General features: G+C 38.8%; 1 protein-coding gene across 1 annotated transcript; it reads left to right on the forward strand.

Annotated features, from left to right (window-relative positions):
• The first annotated feature begins 7870 nt into the window (after positions 1-7870).
• On the forward strand, positions 7871-16549 carry LOC585140 (GPN-loop GTPase 3). Its single transcript, XM_030991755.1, is given in 10 exon segments — positions 7871-8017; positions 10513-10573; positions 11008-11116; positions 12066-12153; positions 12919-12998; positions 13600-13734; positions 14675-14780; positions 15328-15418; positions 15928-15958; positions 15961-16549. Coding segments are annotated over 9 exon segments (846 nt in total). The 5' UTR covers positions 7871-8017; positions 10513-10525; the 3' UTR covers positions 16119-16549.
• The last annotated feature ends 3799 nt before the right edge of the window (positions 16550-20348 follow it).

Genomic DNA, 20348 nt, shown 5'->3' on the forward strand with positions numbered 1-20348 from the left:
TGTAAAAAACTTGTTTAACCTGGCAATAAGGACTCTTGAATGTAGTTTAAAAATTGGACATGGCTTTGGGGCTAACGCTACCGGCCGCCGGCTACGCTGACGACCGCCAGCTAGCTGACGACCTCCAAGAAAAAGAAAAAAAAAGACCCCCCCCCCCCCCCAAAAAAAGACCCCCCAAAGGGGCTCCCTAACAGCTTTTTCCTACACTCAGCTGCTCCCCCTTCACCATAGGCCCTTTTTCAAGTTTTTTTGAGGAATCCATTGACATATTGTGCATTGGAACCCTTTCCCATACATCAACAATCAACAGCACCAACAATAATTATTTTATCACACCAAAATTGGAAAAATTATTAACTTTTAATATCTGGCTTTTGGGCTTTAAAACAAAATACACTAGCTGGGGATCGAACCCGATACCTTCCACTTACTAGGCGGTTGCTTATCCACGAGACCACTTTGCCTCACTACGATTACCTGGTTCACTTTTAGTATTTAACACTGTGCTTCTAGTTGTTAACACTTTCAGCTAGCTGACGGCAGGCGCAGCTATACCCCCTAAAGGCAGACGCGGATCCAGGGCGCCGGGAGGGCCTTGCCCCCCCCCCCCCCCCCGCAAAAAAAGAGAGAGAGAGAAGAAAAGAAGGGAAAGGGAAAGAGGAGAGAAAGGGAAAGAAAGAAGAGGAAGAGGAAGAAGAAGGGGAAAAAAAGGGGGGAAGAAGCAGATCAAGGGCCGAAAGGGTCTTGGATCCCAGCTGTCACCCCCCCCCCCCCCCCCTATTACAAAATAAGAGAGAATGATGAAAAGGGAAAGAAAAAGGAAAAGAAGAGATAAAGGGAGGTAAAAACGGAAGAAGAAAAGAAAAGAAGCGGGATATCAGTTTTGCCGCCAACAAGTTGTAGTTCAGAGGGTTAAAGGCCCTAGACCCTACGCCAACAAACGCTACGCTCTGCCTTATCGTAAATACCACTCCCCCAACCTACTTAGAGAAACGTTCAGCGAGGCCTGCATAAAAAGTGGGTGGTGCGGGGTTTTTTTCTACCCCCCCCCCCAAACGTTTTTGCTCATTTCGCCACTGCCGGTGTCACCATTACGTACCAATATTTGGCTAGCATAATTTCAAATACATTGACATATTGTGCATTGGAACCCCATTGGAACCCTTTCCCATACATCAACAATCAACAACACCAACAATAATTATTTTGTCACACCTAAATTGGAAAAAATGATTAACTTTTAATATCTGGCTTTTTTGCTTTAAAGAAAAATTGTAACTGATCTCCCCTACCTTTCTTCTTCCTCTTCCCCCCCCCCCCATACTTCTCTCACCCTCTCTTATTTAAGTTTGGTGAGGGAGGCAGGGGCCTTTCGCCCCCTCCCCCGATCCACACGATGTTGATGGGATTAATCGCAACTGATCTCTTCTTCTTTTCACCCTTTTCTTTTTTCTACCTCTTTTGTGTTCCATTTTAGCTCTCCTGTTTCCCTTTCCTTTCTCTCTTTTTTTTTTTTGGCGAGAAGGGGGGGGGGGGGGTTGTCTGGGGGGCAGAGGCAAAGGCCTTTTTCTGCGATCTTGGGGGGGGGGGTAGTGAGCACCTTTTTTTTTTTTTTTGGCCCTCGAAATTTTAACAATTTGCACCCTCCCCCCCCCCCCCCCCCCCCCATCCCCCTACTAGATCCGCCACTGCCTGTAGTTTCATCCCTAGCTAGCTGGTTAAGCTGAATATGGGTTATCTAGTCGTTTCATTCATTAAGTATAATTATACTTGTATCAGGGATATGAGAGTACATCCCTGTTTGTTTTGACTATGTATACGTGTGGACTAGAGTACGGACATTCGGTGCGGCAGGAGGACTATTGGTGCGAGACCTCTTCAGCACAGATTGTCCGTCAGACATTTGAGGCGCGCACGGAATGTCCGACACGGACATTCTGCGCGGATAAAATCGCACCGATCGTCCGCTCTCGATCGATCTCTAATAGTCGGACGATCGGTGCGGGTTACATTCTACGCGGTCACACCGGGAGCGTCATAGTTTTGTGTTATCGGGCGAGGGCCGGGGCGTAGCGACCAAGCGAGATTTTGCAATGCTGAATGCTGAAATTATGCATTCTAGAAAATCCCTGAGCCCAATATGTACGTTCTTTCCGCTATATTTCTAAATTTCCTGGGGGACGTGTCCCCCTATCGGGCCCAGGATTGCCGCCCCTGTCCATGATTACTACCAACATGAGTTCAAATACAAGCACAAGCGAGTTGGTATATGAGCTGAATCCAAATGAAGGGCAAAATAAGAGTTGTGAAGCGGCCCTACCGTTAGTTTAAAATTTGACTGTTGAGTATATATTACTTCTATTTAAAAGACACCCAAAATATTGTGCCCTTTTCAAATTTCTCACTAAAGAGTGATGACCTTTGTAGCGCAGGGGCTGTTCTTAACGTTTAACTTTGAACCCGCGGCTCGAGATTTTATGCGGCCGGCCCGGCCCCCCTCTATTCAATAATTTCGTTATCTTTTCTCTTCTCTTTTCTTTTCTTTTCTCTTCTTTTTTTCCTTTCTCTTCTCCTTTCTTTTCTCTTCTCCTTTTTTTCCTCCTCTTCTCCTTTCTTTTTTCTCTTCTTTTCTTCCTCTTTTTTTTTCTTCCTTTTTTTTGCGCCGCCAATAGGGGGGCCGCGGCCGTTTCGGCCCCCCCCTGGATCCGCCACTGGATGGGTACCAAATCGTGCAATGTGTAATCCTATCATAGCTTTTTTTTTAATAATCTAAAATGATTACAATACTTAAATTATTTACGTTAATGTAACTCGATTTAACTGAGTAAAATTTATTCAGCAAAATAAGTAAATTCTACTTAAGATGCCGTAGGTAACGTTTACTTAATAAAAATAAGGCAATTCTTTTCCTCAATTTTATTGAGTTATTTCGACTATTATTTTTTTACAGTGCAAACAACAACAACGGCCAAAAACGTTTCATTAAATCATTACAGAAAGAAAACGATTCGTTGTACTGTTCTCGACTCTTAATCCTTGTCTGAATTCAGCCCCCCCCCCCCTCCCATGCGAAGTGCGGAAGCTTTGACGTTTCATTAAATTATTAGAGAACGAAGACGATTCGTTGTACCGACATTCGTTGTCCGATAAAAAGTCACTGTCACAGTAAGTAGGGAAAACAAATTTGCCGGCCGACCGACATAATACATCTCACCGACTTCATACTTCTGCATTAATATTACACGAGGATAGAGCAGGAATACCGACACAGTGGACCCGACCACTGGCGTACCTATGGGGGGGCAGGGGGGGGCAGAGTGCCCCCCCCCCCCTGACGGGCTCCAGGGGAAAAAAAGAAAAAGGGGAAAGAAAAGAAAAGAAAGGGAAAGGAAAGAAAAAGAAAAAAGGAAAAGGAAAGAAAAAAGGAAAGAAAGAGAAAAAAGGAAAGAAAAAAGGAAGAAGAAGAGAAAAGGAAGAAAAAGGGAAAAGAAAAGGAAAGGAATAAAATGGGGAAAAAATAAAGAACATGGCCGTAAGCACCAGGGGGGGGGGGGGGCAGTTGACCCCAGATATTTTGAAATCGTACAGTTTTTTTTCCTGAAAATGTAGTGTAGGCCAATACCAAATCCTTCAATTCTACTTTTGAAAATGCAAAAGTACCCTCATGACCAGTTCGGTCGCTCGAACTCCCTTCACTCCTTTTGCTTTTGAGATTCTTCGAAAACTTTTAACGCATCTTTCCCCCTTCCCCCATCAGAAAAATATTCCGCATACGGCCCTGAAAAATTAAAACAAATGAAAATAGGAAAATATAAGTGATATAACAAATTTGAAACTCTTCGCTGGCGCGAACTGCTTGCTAGCCTATTTTGTATTAAATGTTTTCACTTCCTCGTCCCCTGAAAAAAGAAAAGGATTATTATTGCCTAGAATACAATTGTGCCTGCCCCGACGGGCCCCGACCTGCAACCATGGCAACAATAACACACAATATATGTACCAAATGTTACTAAAAGAGACTAATTCATTTTTCTCGCTCGCTACACTCGCTCGCGAATTAAAATGAATAGACATTGCTTTGGAAACAATTGTGCCCACCCTTGACCTGCAACAATATCATTAAAAATGGAAGAGTTTTTTTCGCCCTCTCGCCAAAAAGGAATTGAATCGCGTTAAACGCGATTGCGTCCATCCTGACCTGCACCAATAAAAACAAGTTTATTTATTAATTTCTATTAAAAGAGAATTTATTTTTTTTGCTTGCTCGCTATGCTCGCTCGCCAAAATGGAATTGACACCGCTAACGTGCCCGCCCCAACCTGCAACAACCAGTTAATAATTATGTACGAAACGTTATTCAAAGAAGTTTTGGTGTGCTCGTGCTCGCCAAAACGGAATTAACATCACCTTAGACATGATTGTGTAAGCCCTGCCCTGCAACAAAAAAATCTGAAATTTATGAACCAATTATCATTACAAAAATTTTGCTCGCTCGCTACGCTCGCTCGCCAAAATAGAAATAACACCGCTTTTAATAATCACGTCCCTGACATGGAACAATTAAACCAAGTTTATATACCATATTTTCCCTATAAAGAGAAGTGATTTTTTTTGCTCGCTCGCCAAAATAGAATCAACACCGCTTTTAATAATCACGTTCCTGACATGGAACAATGGACCCGTTTTATGTACCATATTTTCCCTATAAAAGAAAAGTGATTTTTTTTTTCGCTCGCTACGCTCGCTAGCTCGTGGAATTATGTGCCCACCACTAATCTGCTACAATATCATTAAAAAGATAAATGTAGGGGGTTGCCTGCCCGCCAAAATGGGATTGACATTGCCTTAAACACGATTGTGCCCGCCCCCTACCTGCAACAATGAAACAAATTTTATATAGCAATTCATTGAGAGAAAGATGTATTTTCGCTCGCTAGCTAAAATGGGTATAAAATCACCCTAAACACAATATTGTTCCCGCGCCCTGCTTGGGACAATTGAACCAAGTTTAAGTGGCAATTATTAAAAAAGAAGTGATTTTTTTCTTGCTCGCTACACTCGTTTGCAAAAAAATGAAATTAACGTCGCTAACAAGACATAGTGAATGTTCCCACCCCCAACTTGCAACAATACCAGTTTATATACCAAACGTTACTTAAAGATTTTTTTTTTGCTCGCTCGCTCGCTCGCCAGAAGTGAACATTAGCATCGCCTTTTTTGTTTGTTTCGGTCGCTTGCCCCCCCTGACGGAGTACCCCAGGTACGCCACTGGACCCGACACAGCAACATAACTATCTATGCGTATCTTTCCTGCCCCCTCGACGTGGTGACTCCATCCATCTACCCCTCTCTCTTTTACTCCCACCCCTCTTCTCACAGGCTCTTACCTCCCCTCTCCCTCTCCTCTCTTTCAACCCAAGTTTCTTTTGTTTCATTTTTCTCTTTTTTCTTCTTTAATTCCTTTTCCTCTCCTTCCTCTTTTTCTTTCTTCTCTTCTCTTTCCTTTCTTAATTTCCTTTTCTTTTTCCTTTTCTTTCCCTTTCACTCACATTTTCCTTTCTCCCTTTTCTCATTTTTCCCAACAGCAGCGCAATTTTAGCGACAACATCCTGACAGGTGGGGTGTCGCCAGTGGCGGATCCAGCCGTCGGCAAGAGGGGGGGGGGGGGGGGGCAATCCGTGAGAAAATATTAGTTGCAACTCAGCCAGCCGGTGAATTAAGATGGGGGGGGGGTAACCCTATCTAGGCCGGGGAAATTTTACGACTTTTTTTTCGAGTCTTGCGCATCTTTTGAAATAATTTTTTTGGAAAATCGGACCTACCATTAAAAAGTCACTTGATCTTTTGTCTTTGCATGCCAACCCGAAAATTGTTCATTTTCGTGATTTGTGTACAAAACATATGGAAATCTCATTTTTCCTAAAAAAGAAATATTTTATAGTTTGGATGTCTATTTTGGGGTTTAAAATAGTGGAAATATAGTTACAATAAGATACAAAAAACATGGAAATCATGAGAAATTATCAAACCAATAAAATACATAAGGAATAACCTGGCTCTTCCAATTTTTTCGGTATTATTATCAAAAATGGTCTAAAGTACATATGTAGTGAAAACTAATGTTTAAATATGAAAAATATATGATTTATGGGTAAAAATGTGAATTTTATGACCTTATTTGCATAAATTACCGTACATATACAAATGAGTGAATTTTCCAAAAAAATTAAATCAATACACTTCACTTGACACGCATGAAGAAAATAAATATTTGGTTCAATTTTTCAGGAAATAATTTGCGCTGACTCAGACAACTGGTGAATAAGCGGGGGGGGGGGGGGGGGGGAAGGGCGTAAGAGTCACTTTTGGTTTGGGTTCATTTTTTTCAGGAAATAATTTGCGCCGACTCACCCAGCCGGTGAATAAGCGGGAAGCGGGGGGGGGGGGGGTACTAGAGCACTTTTTGTCCAATTTTTTAGGAAATATTTAGCTGCGACTTAGCAAGCTGGTAACTAAGCGGGATATGGGGGGGGGGGGGTAAGAGCAAACTTTTCTGTTGGGGGGCCTGATTCGGGAGAACTTTATTTTTGTTTTAAATTTATTCATTCAATTATTTTTTGACCAGGGAGGAGGGGGGTCATGGAATCGAGCACTTTTTTGTCCAATTTGTTATAGAAATATTTAGCTGCGACTTAGCAAGCTGGTGACCAAGCGGGGCATGGGGGGGGGGGGTAAGAGCAAATTTTTCTGTTGGGGGGCCTGATTCGGGAGAATTTATTTATTTTTTAATTTTTTTATTTATTCATTCAATTATTTTTTGACCAGGGATGAGGGGGGGGGGGGTCATGGAACCGAGCACTTTTTTGTCCAATTTGTTATAGGAAATATTTAGCTGCGACTTAGCAAGCTGGTGACCAAGCGGGGCATGGGGGGGGGGGGGGTAAGAGCAAATTTTTCTGTTGGGGGGCCTGATTCGGGAGAATTTATTTAATTTTTATTTTTTTATTTATTCATTCAATTATTTTTTGACCAGGGAGAGGGGGGGGGGGGGTCATGGAACCGCGCCTGGGTGTCGCACCCCACACCCCTTTAGCGACACCCTGGTTGTTATCCCATTATTCTTTTAAAGAAATGCAATTCCTCATGCTCTCGCACTTCTATATACAAAAATTCTCTCTTTCCCCTTGTTTTCCATCTATTTTTTGTTTGTTCTTCTTGTCCGTTTTTTTTTTTTTTTTTTTTTTTTGGGGGGGGGGGGGGGGGGAGGCTACATATTATGCACACTGCATAATCGCGTGCCCCGCCCCCCCCCCGTCCCTTTCCGGTAAAAAAAAACACCTTCTTAATATATTATCCCCTTTCTTTCTTTACACCTCTCATTATTCTCCTCCGTCTTTCTCTCTTTCTTCCTTTTCCACCTTTTCTCTCCTCTCTCTCTTCCCCTTTCTTCCTTTTTCGCCTTTTCTCTACTCTCTCTTGCCCTTTCTTCCTTTCCCCCTCTTTTTTCTCCTCTCCCTTTCTCTCCTCCCTCTTTTCTTCTTCTTTCTCTTTTTTACCTTTTCTTTCTTTTCCCCCTCCTTTTTCTTTCCCCCTCCTTTCTCCTCCTTTTTCTCCTTTTCTCCCTGTTTCATTTTCCCCCTTCCGCCTCCCCTTTTTTTTACCGGGGGGGCGTGCCCCTTGTACCCACCTGAATCCGCCACTGATCATCTTCTTCTAGCTAGCTAATTAGCTTCGATCTTCTATTCTTCTTCCCGATCCTATAGCTCCGTCGGAGTCTGAAATATTATATCATCATTTTCACTTTGTTTGGTTGGCGTTCCATATAATCACGCATGCAAAGTACTAGCGTGCGCGTCGCGTGCATATGCAGCTGATTTTATTCCACTGCACTGCACTGACCTCTATTTTGCTCTGCAATGACACTCAGTCTAGTGCATGGTGCTACAACAAGTCAATAGACAGATCAGTGAGAAACAGAGCTAAGTTGATTATCCTGATTATACAGCCAAACGTGCAGGTGAGTGTCACTTATTCAGTTTACGAACTAAGAGTAGACAGGCCTACTACTAGGCCTAGACCCTGTCCATAGATTACAATTTTTTAAAATCTAAAGTTATGTTTGTCTGTGTGTTTATTATTTTTTTTAGGTGAACCTGGTGAAACTGAAAGTCAGACAGAAAGGTGAAGTGAACCTGGCCTGGCCTGGCTTGAATTTAATCTTGAGACTGAGTGAAGACTTGAAAAAGTGAAATTAGAGTTTTTGAAGGCAATCCTATACTTTTGTGTGTTTTATTATTTTGGGTTTCTAACTTCAGTTAACAGCTCTACGTGCATATCGTAGGGTTAGGGTTAGGATTAGGGTTAGGGTATGGGTAGGGTAGGTTAGGGTTAGGGTTAGGGTTAGGTTTAGGGTTAGGGTTAGGGTTAAACTGAAGTTAGAAACCCAAAATAATAAAACACACTAAGGCCATGTAAAATTGATTACATGTTGATCGTCCGGATTTTTTGAAAAAGAGGAGGAGGGTGTACCATGTTATTTGATATTTGATATTTCAAAATGGCCGCTCAAAATGGCCGCTCGGTACATTTTCCCCGACAGTCGAGGCTATTTTTTTTCAAGATGGCCGCCGACAATTTTTTTTTTTTTAAATCAGAAATAGAGCCATTTTAGCAGTGTTTTTCATGTTTTTTTTCTTTCAAAAAAAAAAAAAAAAAAAAAAAAAAATAGGAGGCGGGCCCCCAAAAAGGAAGCGGGCGGGGACGATCAACATGAAATCAATTTTACATGGCCTAAAGTATAGGATAACCTTTTGAAGAAAAGGGAAAAAACGGTCGCATTATAAACCCTTTTCAAGCTTAATGCATAAAAAACACAACGGCGTTATGTTGGCTTGTTACTTAATTAGAAGGTTGAGTTTAGGAGAACAATTACTAGATCTATCATTTAGTTCTACTAGTAAAGATCGTATTCTCATAATTCTGAACCATGTTTGATCGCAAGTTTCGCGAGAATAGAACCTTTTTGTTTTTCACGTCCACACATGGATGACGTCAAAGATGTGACATCGTTTCAGCGATTTGCGGATTTGTGGGTCTTCTCATGTCGTCAGGCAAAATTTGAGAACACGTTCACCAACGATTTGAGGTTTTTCAGAAAACTAGTAGACCTCTACCCCGTCGTCAAAATGACATCATCTTTGTATATCGCAGCGTAAATCAACATGTATGGACTTGCGTATAATTCGCTTGACCCTAGTGGATCGGAGGTAATTTTCTGTCTTTCCTTATGTTAGTCTTTGTTATTGAAGAATAGCCTAAGGAAAGATATAAGAGAAGGTGATAGAAATAATAGAATGATTAAAAAAGAATAAAAAGAAGGTGATAGAAGGAAGAACAAAGAATAACAGTCACAAGGAAAGACAGAAAAAGTAGATGATAGAAGGAAGAAATGAAGGATAGCGTAAGGAAAGATAGGAAGAGGAAATAAAGGAATAATAAAAACAAAGAAAATCATAATTAGAGAAGGTGATAGAAGGAAGAGACAAAGAATAACATAAGGAATGGTAGGAAGAAAGTGATAGACCGATAAAAACAAAGAATTACATAAGAAAAGGTGATAGAAGGAAGAAACGAAGAATAACATGAGGGAAGATAGAAAGACAAAGTATGATAACAACAAACAATAACATAAGACTAAGAGATGATAAAAGAAGAAAAAAAGAATAATAAGGTGTCAAAGACAGAAAGAGAAAATGATAAAGAATAGATAATGGAAAGATAAAAGAGAAGATGAAAGATGGAAAACTAAGAATAACATAAGGAATGGTAGGAAGAAAATGATAAAACGATGAAAACAAAGAATTACATCAGAAAAGGTGATAGAAGGAAGAACCAAGAATAGCAACCTCTACGCAACCTACTAAAGTGATAAACTGAACGCTGTTGTATTTTTCATGCACCAAGTTTGAAGAGGGTTTATATTTATTATTCATTATTGTTTGGTATTCCCCTTTAAAGTAACATCTTTGAACATAGGAGAACGATTTAGTGAAGCCAAATAATAGAATGAAACATTATACTTTATAGTCTCAGCAGTCTGCAGAAGACAGAAGTTCAAAACATATCCTGAATAGATTTTTCGGTCTATCCCTGAAATTGAAACAGCTTTCCCAAGCTAAACTGGGATAACTAGTTAAACTAAAAGTTCATTAATTATCAGAAAATCTAAAAGTAATTTTGATGATGATCACCCATCGTTTATTCAGACATAGACTGGGATTCATTAAAAAAATCATATAAATACTCTACTGGTATGTATGCAAATTTTTGACCAAAAATCAATCTATTTCAGTCAGGTATAGTTTTTTTCGGCTGAGATAATATCTGGCTTTGTTACAGAATCCCTCTTTTACGACAAAGTGTGAAAATTCCTCAAATACAGATAGATTTGTAGGATCTACATACAATAAGTGAGATATATATATTTTACATCTTCCAACTATTTTTTTGCAGAGGATCTAACAAGATGCCACGATATGCTCAGATTGTGATGGGACCAGCTGGCAGTGGAAAAGTAAGTGTTTTATAAATAATTTTTTTTAATGCCTTTAAAATGCTGACTATGAGTCTATTTTAAAGAAGTGTTGTTATGCCTCCATCACCAATGGGGATGCCTGAGGTATTAAACATTTAATAAGTTATTAACTTTAATAAAACAATTTTATAGAGGACAAAAAGCAGCAAGAAGATTACCAAATTTATTTGCACACTTGACTGTCGTCATTTGACACTGCCAATTTGAAGAGTTTAATGCACATTGTATTCAAAGGAATAAAGAATCACATTCTGTAATACTTTAATCAAAACAAACCCTTCCATGACTTTATTTGTATAGCAAGCTCTAAATCCAAAAAAAAATTGAAGTTGAGGAGCTACCATGACACAAAGTAATGAAGTTATTTCAGTTTTGCAGACATAGTTGATGATAATGCTGATCTTTCTTTTCAGTCGACTTACTGCAGTAATCTGCAGAAACACTGTGAGACAACAGGGAGATCAGTTCATGTGGTCAACTTAGATCCTGCAGCAGAATTCTTTGATTATCAAGCCGTAGCAGGTGAGTTTGAGACAGAGTTCCAACAGTGCTTTAAAGGGATCCGGTAACTTTGTCTCAGATTCTGAAACAAAATTCTGGATTTAGCTCATGGTGCAATGATAATTATAAACCTTTAGGTCAGTCAGGAACCCCATGACTTTTACAAGCCGATCGCCTGTCTGATTATCAAGATATTTATGATTGGAATTACAAATTTTGAAAACCGTTCGCCTGACGGTTTTCATAACACTACAGTCTATTGGGGAAAACGAGTATGGTAAAAACCGGTCACTCAAAGGTTTTTACTTTTTTGAGGCACTTCTTGATCATTTTGAAGCGCAATTTTTTTAGGGCTTCAATTTTACACCATATCACAGACACTGATAACACGTAGGGCCATGTATCTCAGATTTAACATTGTTAAACGATCCCTTTAATAGTACCAACAGTACAATTGCTTGAGTGCAGGGGAAAAAATACACAGGGGCTCGGGGCGAATTAGCCCCCGAAATGCCCAAAAGAGCCCCCAAAATTTGCATAGAGTTCAATGCAAAACAAATTAAAGAGTGTTATTTTCATGCAAGCAAGCTTGAAAAGTGGCCCCTGAAATTTTTTAATTAATTTTTTCCTGCTTGAGTGTGAGTCCCCATTCTGGGTCACCAGTCATTTTGATGGTCAATTCTGTCTTCAATGTCCATTTAAACAGGTGGAAGTAATTCTTTCCAAAAGGGGAAACAAAAGTTATTCATGAAGCATCTTCATGGTTTTGGGAGCAATTTTTCTAAAATGTCTGCAGTGGCACCTCTCCATGTTTTGAAGATTTGGGATCATTTGAACCATTTGATAATGACAATTAAATGGTCTATAAAAAGATGGTGTAATCCCCCCCCCCCCCCCCCCCCCCCCCCCGCCATAGAATCATTGTCTTGGATTGAAATTGTGAGTATATTTTGTTCTTTTTATAACCAAGATATCCGTGAGCTGATTGAAGTTGGTGATGTGATGGAGGATGATTCCCTGCACTTGGGACCAAACGGTGGACTCATCTACTGCATGGAGTAAGTAGGCTTCCTTTAACATTTTAAAGGGACGTCCGTACCCATATTGGCCCATATATTTTCCATGCTCACTGTCTTCCATTTGTTCATGGTTATCTACATGTCTTGTTTTGAATTTCCAGACTAGTATTGTTCATGTAAAATATGGCATAAGGAGGGATGGCTAGAGTGCCAATGTCTGTGCATATGCGTAACTGCTCGATTCTAGTATAACAAAACACATAACAAACAGGAAATCTCCAATAAAATTTAGTGATATATATATTAGTGCAAAAAACAAGTACCAGTACATGTAAAAACTAATGAAAAAAGTCTTGCAGGCCTTTAAATTCCATCTTTCACCTAAAAAAAAAAACCCAGCACCGCATGTAAAGTAAATCATTGCGCAGATATGGGAACCTTTGTTTTTGCAATGTCAAATTGACACCACTGCCTTTCCTTGTGAAATTATATTGTTCTTTAATACTTGAATTTCCATGAGATTGTTGACACATTTACTCTCTAAAATATAAGGATTAAGATGAGATCAGACATTGAGGGGATAATTCTATTTCAAGAGAAATGTTAGGTGCCCCCCCCCCCCCAATCATACTCTGCTTAAGGATCTAGGATGTAGTTCTTATTCAACTACTATTTAACCAGTCCACTGGTCAATCACTATGCATTATTCTTCCTTTCAAGTCAAAGTAGACAAGACCCCCACTTAAAGAGACAACTGTTTGTACCTTACTAAAATCTCCTTTATATTTTACTATTATTTTCCAGATATTTTGCTCAGAATTTTGACTGGTTACATGAACAGTTAGGAGACATCGATGGAGATTACATCATATTTGATTGTCCAGGTAAGCCAATTTTCTTTTCTGCTCATTTTGTTCTGTTAGCAGCGGTAGAAATAAGAGGAGGGGGACATGGGGATAGAGGGGTATGAGCCTTGCCTCACCTTCCCCCAGCAACACACAATATGACATACCCTAACTACACATTTAGTACCCAACTAAAATGTACCCTCTAATTGTGTCCTCTAATTGTGTCATTGTTTGAGCAACCTTCTAACTGACAAATGCTTCAGTCACCTTAGATTTAAATTTTTTTTTTTTTTAAAGGATATCGGTATTCAAATCAGTGGTTACATATTCATCCATATCACACACTCCTTACTTTCCTCTTCCTATTCTGTCACTCTATCTGTCTCTTTTACTGTTGATCTGTCTGCATCTTTCTCTCTATCTTTTGCTACCCCTCTCTCTATCTCTCATGCTCTCTTACTTTTGTTGTGTCGGCATCTCTCTTTCTCTCTCTCTCTCTCTCTCTCTCTCTCTATATATATATATATCTCACACTCTCTCTCTATTGCTACCCCTCTCTCTATACTTCCATACCCACACCATGTCTTTCTCTTTCCCTCTCTCTCTCTCTTCAATCGCTTCAATCGCCCCACCATAGGTCAGATAGAGCTGTATACCCACATCCCTGTCATGAGGCAGCTGGTTGAAGTGCTCAAGAGCTGGGATTTCAGGATCTGTGGAGTCTTCCTCATCGATGCCCAGTTCATGGTCGAAACAGCAAAATTCTTCTCAGGTTAGCTTTAAAGGCATTGTTTAACAATGTTACATCTGAGATGCACGGCCCTACGTGTCATCAGTGCCTATGATATGGTGTAATATTGAAGCCCTAAAAAAATTGCGCTTCAAAATGATCATGAAGTGCCTCAAAAAAGTAAAAATCTTTGAGTGACCGGTTTTACCATACTCATTTTCCTCAATAGCCTGTAGTGTTATGAAAACCATAAGGAAAACGCAAAAGGAAATTTTGATTTTCAATCATAAATATCTTGCTAATCAGACAGGCTTGTAAATGTCAAGGGGTTGTCCTGAGGAGCTCATTTTCTGGGGTATGATTGTCCAGGATGATTGTTTTAGCTGTTATCTTTGTTTATGGAAGAAAAAATAATGCAAGAGAATGCAAAGTATGCCTCATGAGGGGCAGCATTTTATCATGTATGTACTGCTATTTATCTAAGAAGTTTCATATTATCGCTAAAGGTATTGAGAAATACAGTAACTAAAAGCAGCATGAACTCCCTGTAGTTGTCAACAAAATCACATTTTAGAGAGAATATATATATATATATATATATATATATATATATATATATATATATTAACTCTTTGTCTTTGTGGTTATCTTGCAACCAATAAACTATGTTGATATTCCAGTATTTGAAGAGTTTAATTCCAAAAGGAGCTAAATCCACTTTTGATGAAAATTGAGTTATTGATATCAGAACTATGTTCACTTAAGTAGGCCCTCCCCGTCTTTCAACAAAAGTATTTACCTACATTTTGGGAGTCATTATGAAAAAATGCACCTTCTAATATCACTTTTGCATAGATGCCTGTACAAAATCTGGTAAACAAATTCTTTTTCTCTGAAGCTACAAAAATTGATTTAGCTCCTTTCGGAATTAAACTCTTCATTTGTTAAATGTTGTATTCCATCTCTACTTGTCTCTCTGCAGGCATGCTGTCAGCATTGTCTACCATGGTTAACCTAGAGATTCCTCATATCAACATCATGAGCAAGATGGACCTGCTCAATGCAGCTACCAAGAAGACCGTAGAGAAGTAAGTAATGAGTAATGAATTGCTTCATTATAAAAAAATGAATAGAAAATAATAATTAAAAAGAAAGAAAAATTTAGAAATTACCATTAATTGCAACCTTGTAGCACCAAGTCTTTTCAGAGTCTGAGCTTTGGAGGGAATTTGCTTTGTAGAAGAACTACAATTAAGTTTTGTTGCAATTGATCTGTGGGCTGTTTTATTTTTGTGTGTGTGCATGTGTGTGTGTGTGTGAATATGCTGTCATTTTTTATTTCTTGTAGGTATCTTTTCACATGTCTTTCAGATGATATTGAATACCTCGACATTTGGTTCAAGTCATATTTTTTTAAAGATATAAGGGTAAAGTAAGGATAGTAAATGGTTTTAGTGATTGGAATCCAATCATTGGATATAGCATTTATTCCAGGGTCAGTCTTAGGAATGTGGTTATTGTTGGAAATTGACCATAGAGTGATTGTCACTAGAGTATATAATGTAGCCGTTAAAACCGATTATCGATATCGTTAGATTATTGATTGATGTACATCTATGTTATTTTAATATCTAGATTTCTAGATCCTGATCCCAAGGAGTTAGCGGCTGAAGATGAGCACATGTCAAAGAAATTCCAAAAGCTCAACCAGGCTATAGCAACTCTGGTAAGTAATTTACTCGCCTAGACACAATGGAGAGCACAATGTACCTTGTGTGATGGATGGAATAACATTTAGTAGTTTATCCAAATCTTTGAAATGACTCAGATCCAAACCTGTAATAGGATCTGTGGTTATAAGGAAAATTCAATTTCACTCGAACACTAAAAACATGTGTTTAATTCAAGCAATATCTCGAGTACTATGTCTTTAATTTTGATAGATTCATATACATACAGTATATCATAGGTCTATATTTTTTCTACTTTGTATATAATTAATCTGACATGTTTGTTTTCCTTAATGAAAGACTTTGCAAATCATCCACCAATCCATGAATGATTTTTTTTAAATCAATAAATCACTTTAAATACATAAATATATGTGACTTTAATTGAGAGTTATTATGACAGGAGTCTAATACATTGTATTGAGCATGGTGACCTGTGATTGGTTTATGGAATTGCAATCACAAGGTAAAGTCTGTCCATCTCCTTGCTTTCTTTTTGGGTCAGATTGATGACTACAGTCTGGTGAGATTCCTTCCCTGGATCCATCGGAAGAAGATTCGATGAGTGATCTCCTCTTCAGCATCGACACCAATCTCCAGTACGACGAGGACCAAGATGTCAAGATACCCAGAGATCGGGAAGAGGACAACGACGGGGGCGGTGGTGATGGGGCAGGAGGGGGGTTCAATTTTTGACCTCCTCTTTGATCTCGTCTTCAGAATCGACACCAATCTCCATGAAGAGGATAAGGATGTCAAATTACCCAAAAGATCCAGAAGATGGTGATGGGGGTGATGGGGCAGGAGGTGGGTTTAAGTTTTGACCTCCTCTTCGATCTCCTCTTCAGCAAAGTGGGTTTAATATTTGACCTGCAATGTGAATCGGAATGCGAGCATGCCCACGGATCGATGGGAAGGGATGGTCCTAAAGGAGGGTTCAATTTTCTCCTATTCAGCAATTGACAACAACGTCCAGTATGACAAGGACCAAGATACGAAAATGCTAAATGACCCAGAAGATGATGATGGCAGAGCAGAGCGAAAGGGCAGGAGGGCGATTCAACCGTCGACCGGTGTGCAGCACCAGGATGTGACGATTTTCATAGACCGGAGGAAGATGATCCTGGTACAGGGGGGGGGGGGGGAGGGGTCTAATATTACCCCTCCGGAAGATGATGGTCTCACGAAGACATTCAAGAGAATTGAGAATCAGGATTTTATCGTATACCAGGGCCCCGTCTTACAAAGAGTTGCGATTGATCAAGATTGATCACAAGTCTTCCAATCAATTGCAAGTTTGCAGTCTCTTATGTACATAGCATGATAGTTGCGATTGATATCAATCGCAAATAATTTATATAAATTGCAAATAAGTTGCGATTGATATCAACTCTTTGTTTGACGGGCCCAGATATTGAATGGTAACCTTGGTTGAGGCTTCGTGGCAAGAAGGTTATAATATACCGACTAGAGATGCTGGTATCACAAGGACATGCCCTTGGAAAATTATGTATAGGACACATTTTTTGTACAAAAGTTGTGCAATGAAAATTGAGATGATGGAGGCTTTGGAGCAGGAAAGCCCTGCTTGCAGCACAAGGATGAAGAAGTAAGGGTCAAGAGAATTAGGATATGCCAATTGAAGTAATCTGGGAGAGATGTTTATAGAAGAACATGGAAATATTTAGCAAATGTAGCGTACAAAGTCAAAGTGAATCACTGGAAAAATCAAATTTTTGAATTATTTTATTTCCATGATACACGTGAATATAGCTATTTACATATTACTCCATGTTATTGGGACAAAAATTCCAGACAATAATAGCATCGTTCATGGCAAGGACACTCAATAATTTCAAAAGTATATTTTTACTCATTACTGGAAATAGAAATTGTAGTTTTCATATGCTCAAATCTTAACGATTCAATTTCAACATTTTTCCCATAGGGCTTCAATTGGCATTACCCCGAAGATTACTGAATTGAAGTTTTGTGATTTAACTATAGGTGAATGGCCTTATAGATTCACCCTCACAATAAGAGGGTTTTGTACACGTTTGATATACATGTCAAAAAATTCAAGTATAGTTTTTAATATTGAAATAAATAGTAAATCTAGTACTTGATTCAAATTTGTTTTTCAAGTGTCCACTTTTTTGTGACCCGTCATTGTACGTCACTCCCACTCTCCCCCAAATAATTTGTTTATTGTTCTCACCGATAAATACATGAAAATGAAGAATAAAGAGGTCAGGTTGATTATGGGGGGGGGGGGGGGGGGGCTTCACAGGTGGGAAGTGGTCCCCAGTGAAATGAAAGAGAAGATCACTGGAAGATTTTAGGATAATCTGATGTAAGAATAAGAAAGTTATATTAAAGCTTTTATTTAAAATGTGTTTATGAGCGTCAAGTTACTTATATATATTCTTCTTGACTTGCCTGATAATTTAACAGTTATTCCTCTCCCATCCAATACTCACTACAAGAAAAAGAATCAATAGTAACAAGTGGTCCCCAGTGAAATGGAAGAGGAGATCACTGGAAGATTATCGGATAATCTAATCCAAGAATAAGGAAGTTTTATTAAAGCTTTTTATTTAAAGCCTATTTGCACTAGTTTGGCCAGGAGGGATTAGACAGGTGGTTTTTTCATCGAATCAGCTCTGAATTAAATAAGAAAAAGAGGACCATGGGGGACAAAAGGTCACCGATTAGGCATTGTTTGCTATATAGAGGGCGCAAGTAGTGCAGTGGGGCTTTAATATGTGTTTATCAGCTTGGACGTGCTCTATATTCTTCTTGACTTTCCTGACAATTTAAGCATCACATGATCACAATTCCCCTCCCATCCATTACTCACTCCAAGAAAAACAACAGTAACAACACCAAACCATAAACAAGTATTTGGGTGACGAGTCATTTTTATTTTACATACCTACAATACAATACATGTCAGCAGAGAAAAATGCACATGCTTCTCCATGTATAATTATCAGTCACACAGCCGTATATCAATCATACAGCCACCTTACGTCTCAAACTTATCTTGCGGATGGATTTCCCCCACAAAAATTGAATATTTATTTTACAAATTCAAAGGAAAAAAAAATAATAAACATGCTTGCTACATTACATGTCTATACAACTAATATTAAGCAAAGTACCTTTTATCTATATACATTGTACATTTCATATCAGGCACCACGCAAAATTGCCTCCTTTTTTTGGTAGGTTTTTTTTTGTTTTATATATTTTTCTCTTTGTTTTTTCAATAATTGTTAAATATAAAAAGCACTTATATGAACATACAATTTAAGTGCCCTCAACATTAATCCGAACCCCGCATGTGTCTGCATGCAGGCAAAAATATCAACACTCGTCAACAGTAGATATTAGTTGTCTTCAATAATTGATCTAGCCTAATTAATTACACAATGTGTGTCTGGTGGAGGTGCAACAACAGTTACAATGTTTACACAATTCAACGTTTAGTTACAACTGTAATCAAAGTCGGTGGCAACAAAATGCATTGTTGCCGACAAATTGAGCAGCAATCCGTCCACTTTCCCAATGACAAAATGAAATGAAGACACAGATTTCCTTTTATCAATCGCTTTGCGTGTCCAATTTTCCACAGACATTCATACAGTGGTATCTTTATTTTGTTACAACAAACTCCTTTGGACCATGAAAATATACTTCTCATTTTGAATCTTGCATATCAGAGCTAAAACACAATAGAATACAAACTGAAGGACATGTGAAACTACAATAAGACCTGTCTTGGTGGTTACCTCTCTACAAAGGCCACCTGTCTATAGTGGTTACCTCTCTATAAAGACCACCTGTCTATAGTGGCCATGCATTTCCTTCTATATTTTGTTACAGCTCTCTCAACAATACATAAACACAAAAAAGGTAAAAATATACTAAAGATACAGCAAAGGGCATTGGTATCAGTTGATGGCCTTGTATTCTCAAGCTGGAGTTCTAAGGTTGCGGTTTAGCCGTCACCCAAAAAGGGTAGCTGTAATACACAATGGTGAGACATTATCTACTCTTGTCAATTACTACCGGGTACATGGATAGGTTTACAGTATTGGTTGCCTTTGAGTCAAAACAGATTCTATAACAATGTATGATACCTTGAGTGCATATATTTTTCAGGAAAACATTAAGGAAGGAAGAAAAATATATGTGTGAATCAAATTATTGATCTCAAAAAACCATACAAAAGAAAAGCAAGAGATGAAATAACTTTGAGATACAGCTATGCAAATTGCCAAAGCAAAATTGTCATATAAACATTGACAAATGGATGTGTCAATGCTACTGTCCAATAACTTCTAAAAAGGCTTTTCCATAACAAGGAAAAAGAAATGGCAGCTAAATTCATTATACACATACACAATGCATTCAATTTCGCATCATTCAAGTGCTTTGTATAAAAAAATGCAGTAAGAACAGCGAGCAATGGAAAAAAGGAATATGTGGTCCGAGATACATTCCACAGAATCGCCCGTTGGTAGCTTTGAACATTCAGTGAGTCGCGTTTAATTCTGTGATAATTTATTTGTTGTCATTACCAGAACTCTTGATTACTGTTAACGTGATACATGAAAAGCAAAACCCCAGTTGTTGGATTTTCAGATTTGTCTTTTTTTTATAAGCTTTGTTCACTCATGAAACTGTACAATACCTCAAAATGGCCAAGGTAGCAACTAAAATGACACAGGTGCCATGCGCTTCACGTTTCTGGATCTTACAACACAGAAATAAATGACAATGCTTGTGGGGGTTTGCATGCAGCTATTTTTCTGTTTTCAAACCCCAACTTGCAGTTCATTTCATGAGCGCCAGCAGGGTAAAATCTGACTGACATGAGCGCTATACAAGAACCAACTATTATTATTATTATGTGTAAAT

The sequence above is a fragment of the Strongylocentrotus purpuratus genome, unplaced genomic scaffold, assembly GCF_000002235.5.
Source record: "Strongylocentrotus purpuratus isolate Spur 01 unplaced genomic scaffold, Spur_5.0 spur5_scaffold_2, whole genome shotgun sequence".
Lineage (NCBI taxonomy): Eukaryota > Metazoa > Echinodermata > Echinoidea > Camarodonta > Strongylocentrotidae > Strongylocentrotus > Strongylocentrotus purpuratus.